The sequence below is a fragment of the Solanum dulcamara genome, chromosome 10 (assembly GCF_947179165.1).
Source record: "Solanum dulcamara chromosome 10, daSolDulc1.2, whole genome shotgun sequence".
In the NCBI taxonomy this organism is placed as follows: domain Eukaryota; kingdom Viridiplantae; phylum Streptophyta; class Magnoliopsida; order Solanales; family Solanaceae; genus Solanum; species Solanum dulcamara.
The window spans coordinates 12820844-12827947 of NC_077246.1; the positions used below are offsets into that span (position 1 = coordinate 12820844).

General features: G+C 36.2%; 1 protein-coding gene across 3 annotated transcripts in view; it reads right to left on the reverse strand.

The window, feature by feature from the left end:
• The window catches only part of LOC129871764 (uncharacterized), a 33562-nt gene extending 27943 nt beyond the window's left edge, over window positions 1–5619 (reverse strand). For 2 of the 3 annotated variants that reach the window (XM_055946748.1, XM_055946750.1), the window contains exons 1-4: window positions 5406–5619; window positions 4626–5238; window positions 1996–2371; window positions 144–1519 (exon numbers count right to left, since the gene is read on the reverse strand). In XM_055946748.1, the coding sequence (XP_055802723.1) occupies window positions 144–1519; window positions 1996–2371; window positions 4626–5027 (2154 nt within the window). In that variant the 5' untranslated portion in view covers window positions 5028–5238; window positions 5406–5619. The remainder of the gene's footprint in view (window positions 1–143; window positions 1520–1995; window positions 2372–4625; window positions 5239–5405) is intronic. The other variant, XM_055946749.1, reaches the window with a different exon arrangement.
• Between the last annotated feature and the right edge of the window lie 1485 nt (window positions 5620–7104).

Genomic DNA, 7104 nt, shown 5'->3' on the forward strand with positions numbered 1-7104 from the left:
TTACTTGAATCAGCCAAAACACTGTAAACACTGCTACGAAGAACAATTAAATCATCCTTATCCAAAAAAAAGAAAAAAAAAGGAAATCAAAATCTATTTATTTTTGGAAAGAGAGGTCAAACTCTGATGAAGTAAAGTCTTACCACAAGTTTTGAAGGAATCAATCTCTCATTCTCAAAGCGGATAAGAGCATAGTCCTGAACACTATATACGAATCCATTAATGCGGCAAGATTGATAATAATACTTGTCATCTGCAACTTGAAGAACGTTTCCAATCCATTCAACATTTTGAGAATGATCAGATGATGAGCTACTACACTCAGCATCCTCATTGGTAGCTACAGCAGTTTCAGAAGGATTTATTTGTTCAACAGCTTGCTCTGCATTTTTAGATTCATTACTTGAACTGTTACCTACATTTGATCTAGCACTGGAGTCCCTAGCATGACTGACCATGAGCTGAATTTGATGAAACTGCTTTGATGGCATCGAGGTTGTGTTTGCCACCTCTGCATGGTCATTTGTTTGCAGGTGATCAAGAACTTGAGAGGGATCAGATAAATGGTAAAATGTTTCAGGTTGAACCTGAGGTTTCAACTCAACCACTTTTTCTTCACAAGATCTATTAACTGATGAACCAGCAGGCATAGAAAGATACTGATCACTGGAAGATACAGTCAGATTATTTGAACAAGATCTCATGGAATCTTTGCTCTCCATATTTTCTTTACCCGACACAATAATATTTCCTCCCATTTCTTTTTCATTTTCCATCTTTGGCTGAGATGGTAGATTCCTATCATTATTTGCCATAGTAACGGGAGAAGAGTTCTTCAAAGGAACCTTTCCATTTGCTATTAACTTCTGTTGAATGACCTTCTCATATAGACCAGAAGCTTTTTTATCCGGTGATGATTGAACAGCTGATGCAATTGTAGATATTTTAGGGGCATTAAAATTCCTCATTACACGACCATATTTAGGAGGCGGGGGTTTTCCATTGGTTATCGACAAGCACCTTCCACAATGCCATTCCCCTCTAGGAACTCCTTTTTGATTTGTCGTCTGGAGACATTTTAAGTGATACCCCATCTCACAAGCATCACAAACAAGAACATTATCAACCTCATTTATCGTTGACTTGCACATTTGGCAAGTCAAAGCCTTGCTCATATAATCGCGAGATGGTGGAGTCCAGGTAGGCTGCTCAGAGAGGCGCGGTTGTATAAACTTCTGAACAATCTTTCCAATTTCAGCATGAGTACTGCTCAGAGGAGGAGACTTGACAAAGCCTGTCCCTTGTAAGTGTGGGTGTGTAGTTGGTAGATTTCCAGATGTGGTTTGAGTGATAAATGGCCTAGATGCTGTCATTTGCGGTTTGACACCAGCTCCTCCCTCAACTTTGTTACCTGTCTGCGCTGTCGCCCTGTTATCTGGTCCATGTTTAGCTGCTGGAACTGATGCAGGTTGCACAGACCAGGTTGGAGTTCTTATAGTTGAATGATCTCCAGAAGTTGCTATAAAAAACAATATACTTGTGATGGTTCAGGCCAAATTAAGAATAAAAGCTCAAAATCCAACAAACAACTTGATGAGAACACCAATTTGCACATAGCGAGATCAGATACTACTGTTCTTTAAATGCACCTAACTACAAGGAAACGTTTAGTATATGAATTAAAAGTAGAATGAGATGGCTCCCTAAAATATACTAAAATGGTGATATTTGGAATCAATTTCTAGAATGAGAAGATAAGGATGCAGATCGGTAAGCATGCTTAATAAGGAAATCATGTAGCATGCCCTTTTTAACGTGTTTGACGCCTGGTGCACGAATCAGACCAAGTAAAGCAATTGTCCACCACATGCTACCTCCATATTTATATTCACATTTAATTTGGATAAGAAAACCCCCATATATGGGAAGTCAAAAAACAAATCTAGGACAAATCCCTTAGCACTTTTGGAAGTTGGAGAAATGTATTTTTGTTACCTTGTACTTGCAACACATGGGAAGATCCATTTGATCGTCCATCCATTCTGAAACTCGGCCTGTCACCTCTGGGAAATGCAACTAGAGAAGAATCCCTTACTGGATTACCACAGACCACTCCACTAGAAACTATTGGCCTGACCTCACTGGTAGGCAGCTGATAAGGTAATGGTGCAGAACTTGCTGGAGTTCCATGAATCAAAGGCGAAGCAGATTGGAAGCTTCCTGAGGGATTTACCACATGACTTGCTTTATTGTGTGGAAACACACGAACATGTGATGGACCACGGTTTTCAATTGTTGTAGCCATATTAGGTTGAGGCCGTTGAGATGAATATGTGGCAGCGGGTACAGAAAATTCCTCAGTTTTTTCCAACTAAAAGCACAAGGGGAAAGACAATAGACCTCGATAAGATGTAAAAGCCACAACTCAATGAAATCAATTTCAAATTGGTTATATTGGAACTAGAATTCCTTAAATTGCCAGATTTTTAAATTGAAGAACAGCGAATATAACTTGCAATTCAAACTCAAGTTCTACATGTACTTCATATATTCCCTGCCCCTCAAAACAGTGTTGGCTTTAGCATTAAGGCGTCTAAAGAAAAGGCTTTTTAGGCCTCACCAATTATGAAGGCCCCATACTTTTTGTTAGTAATGCATTAATTGCTCTTTAGAAATTTGAGTATTTTAAATTTTAAAGGTACAATATTTTTATTTTTAAAAAAAAGGAAAGGGAACTTTGTTTTCAACAATTGAGTATTATTTTAGGGAATAGGAATAGTCTTTGGGGTAAACTAAGAATATTGTATTTGTGGTGAACATAAAACTAGAGAATTTCATTTTAAACGTGTTTTATATAGAGAGAAATAATTTGATGAGAATGTTTGAAGAATCTTTTTGAGTTGTTTACTTCTAACACATTGCAGACCAATTTTTTTCACTTAAAATAGATTGGAACAATTCAAAGCGTGTGAACATATTTTAATTTTTTATTTAGGGGAAAAAATCAAGATTACTAGATGATGAGAATATACGAAAAAGACATGGCTTTAATCATGGAAGTTCCTTAAAACATAATAGCCATCCTAATATTGATGGTTTGGACTTATTTTTCATATTAAAAATCTTAAGGAAAATAGTATAAGTAGAAGATAATACTATAATCGATAATTCAATCAAATAAACTAACTTGATTCTTCTTCAAATACTTATATCCTTATAAAATAATGTTGACGGTTCATAAAATAATTGCCTTTGCAGAAAAAAATTAAAATTAAATTGATCAAATCTTACCTAAGATCAATAATGCCTTAAGTAGTGTTGTGAAAGGCGATCACCTCGTCGCCAATGGCGAGAGGCGAGGCGAGGCGACCCTTCATCGCCTATTAACTTTGTGGCGAGGCGATCTTCAAAAGGCGACGTCATGGCAACAAAGGCGAGAGGCGACAAAGGCAAGGCAAGGCAAGCGTCACCTTTTGTATTTTCTTAAAAAAAGGTGACCAATTTAGGGTTTTAAAAGTTAAAAGGTAATTTTAGGGTTTTCTTTCCAAATTTGCACAGTTGCACTCTTAGACTGCGACTGTGGCTCCAACCAGTCGACTCGACTAGATTCTCCGGCGACCAGCCAAACTTTTTCAACGACTCCAAAGTCCAACCAATATATATTTCTTCCTTTCTTCTTTTGTTCTGCAGATTTCTTCTTCTCCTATTTCTTTTTCCTTCTTCTTCTTCAGGCTTCAGATTTACTTCTACCTCAATGTTTTTTCTCACTGTTTTGACTTGTTCTATTTTTTCTCATTCAAGTTCTAGACTTTTAGTATGTGCTATCTATTTTTAGTCTTTTAGTTGAAATATTTGCTATTATGTTATTGCTATTGATTATTTATATATGCAATTAAATATTTTAAATTTTTTGGTATTAATTGGCGTCGCACTTCAAAAAGGCGAGCTCCTCACCGCACGCCTTGCCTTGTGGCGAGGCGACCCTTGTCACCTTTCACCATCCAAAACACTGGTCTTAGGAGATATTAAATTGATTAGTTATATTATCAATTGAGAAGAACTATTATAAGAAATTGATTATAAAAAATCATTAACAACTTTACATCTCAAAAAGCTAAGAAAATAGGCTTCAAATATATATATATATATTATATATATATATTCAACTTTATAAAAAACTTTTTAAGACCATCAAATTTGGCTTTAGGTTACAAATATAGTTGAGCCGTCCCTGCCTCAAAATTCAAATTAATAAGTCATATCGGGCGTCTTATTATGATGGGATTATCTACACCATATGCGTATGCTAATCAAAAATGTTACTTAAATCCCTAAACATGGAAAGAAGATCACAAGCTCCAATGCCACCACGCTGCTATCTGAAACACTTGGACAATTTTTTTTTCCCTTGTGGTTCATAATTAACAAATGAGAACACAATACCAATCTACTAATTCAAAAGAACCGGCAAGCCTAAGTACTCAATATACTTTCTGCACATAAGTTCATTTTGATTCTATCAGAACAAAAACATTGCACGTCAAAAAAGTAAATAAGACTCGAATACTTGAACTAAATAACCTTGTTTCCTCCCCAAGACAAAAGGAAGAAAAAAATTGACCTACCTTTTCTTTGGCTATCAATAACTTCTCAGCAATGGACATTTTCGGAGGGCGAAACCCTAGCCTCTGTTCCTTCAGCTTATTAAGACCAAGATCCTCAATAACAGCACCAAAAGCATCTCTTGGTAACACATCCTTGGGTGCAAAGGTTTGGCATACCTGAGCCAACTTTTCCCTTGCATCTGCCATCATTTCCTTCTCGGCAGCAGTAGGAACCCTGCCACCTCTTATTTTCCCCATAGCAGCAAGTATAAGCACCATTTCAGCAACCTTCTTCGTATCCTCAATCACCACACTCCTCGCCTTTTTCGGAGCTGGTTCTTCCAATTCCACATCATCAGCCGGCCTTTTTTGTCCCACACAGTCAGATCCGATCTCCGGTTGAATCTCAACCTCGGAATCCATCAAACCCTAACCAATCCTCACGCGCGAATCAAGGAAAACGACACAGTTAGAAGAATTTCACCTAGAAATCACTGCAAAAATGACAATCCACTGAAATTTCATCATCCTTAATCCTTTACTGACAGCGCCTACAGAGTACACTAAATCAGTAAAACAATCCTTATTCGGACACAGCAATGCAATTTTAATCAGTATCAGTTCCTGGAGAGACCTGCGAAGACGAGAGAGAAAAGAAGCCATTGGGGGAGGGGAGAATCAGAAACCCTAGAGAGAAAAAAAAGGGACAGAGCGGAGAGAGGGAGAAGAAGTGAGTGAAGTTGTGAGAAATTTTTGAAAAATTAACGGGGATTACGATTTTGTAAGGGTTAAAAATTATACCTTTCGGGCGGGTAATTGAAGAAGAAAGGAAGAGCCTCTCTTTGTGTTGCGGTGTGTTGTTTTTGACGGTGTAATTTGTGAAGGGTCTAATGTAAGTGACTGTGTGTGTGCGTGAGAGAGAAAGGTCGCAACCTCGAAGCAGGAGGAGAGACAGAAAGACAGATAGAGCGAGAGTGAGACTTCGAACCCGGGTTTAGTATTTTTCCTGTTTATTTTCTAGACTAGACACTCGTTGCACGCCCAATTTTGAGGTATGCAGTTGGACATAAATTTTAAAAATAAAAAATTACATATCTACACACTAGATATTACTATATTTACTATTATTCTCTATCATTTGTAAAAATCTCAAAAATCTCTATTTTTTTATCTCTCTCTCCAACTCACAGATACATCCTATTCCAGTTCTACAACTATCTTAAATTCACGCCTATTTTGTAGCCACAACTACTACGATTTTTTTTTGAATTTCAATCCAAGTTTACTCAATTCCAAGCTTCTAATGAAGGTAATTCAAATTATTCCTTCTCTGTCATCTCACTGTGATTTCAACTCCTTCGACTTTCCATTGATTTCTACTGTAATTTTTTGTTGATTTTAATCCTTTTGTCCAGTGATACATATGAATTCCGCTCTATTTTTTAGTGTTGGTCTCATACAGTTAAATCAAAATCAAGAAATTTTTGTTTCACTGGGTTCTGATTCATCTTCGGAAGGCTACCACGAGGTTAGATCCAAACATCGTAACAATCCCGTAGTTATAGATAAATTAAGTGTGAAATTGAAGTCGAAATCTACAGTTCAACAAGCACCACCAAAAGAAGAGAAAAAAATTGAAGGGGTTACAACACGCCCTAATTTCCCAAAGGTATGAGTTCATCTAATCTGTTTTCTGTTATTTTTATTTTTAAAATCTCAATTTTTCTAATTCATTTCAATGTACCTTTCTTAAAGTTCGTATGTTGATATTTAAGGTTCTGATATGATTTTTGTTATTATTTTTCTGATACAAAAGGTTTACTGCTTTTTATAATTTTCTGATACATCATGTACTAATTATGATACATAAGGGTTTTCTGATTTTGATTGGTTTATGATGCATTATTTTCTATTTTTTCTATTATTTTTGATATGTAAGGGCAAAACAAAGTGTCTCATATCAATATACATAAACTCTATATGTATACTGATTAATCACGCACCTGTAGGGCTGTTCAAAATCGTCCGCTACCGATAACCCAACCGCAAAATTGGCTTATTGGCTTATTGGTATTGAGTTATCGGATTAACGGGTGGGGAATAGATTTAAATTTTATAATTAACGGCTTATCGATGTGGGGAACGGATTACTCAATTTTGTTATTGGGTAAACCGTTAACCCGTTAAGAATTTATTATATTTTACTATATTTTTATCCCTAAACATATAAAATATGTATGATAATTATAATTTATAAATCTAAAATAAGCCTCAATAGGCCAAACTCATTTAATTAAACAGGCCAAGCCCATTTAAAGTATACTCAGCAACTAATTACTAAACATAATTTTCCCTAAACCTAAATAAGAGTATAAGAGATTCAGAGTGCCACTTTGCCAGTTGCCCTCTGTCTCATCTCTATTCTCTCATTCTCTCTCAAAGCTCAGTGTAGTGTTAAGTTGTGTATACTGTGTACTCTTCTTGACTGCCATGGTGGCTT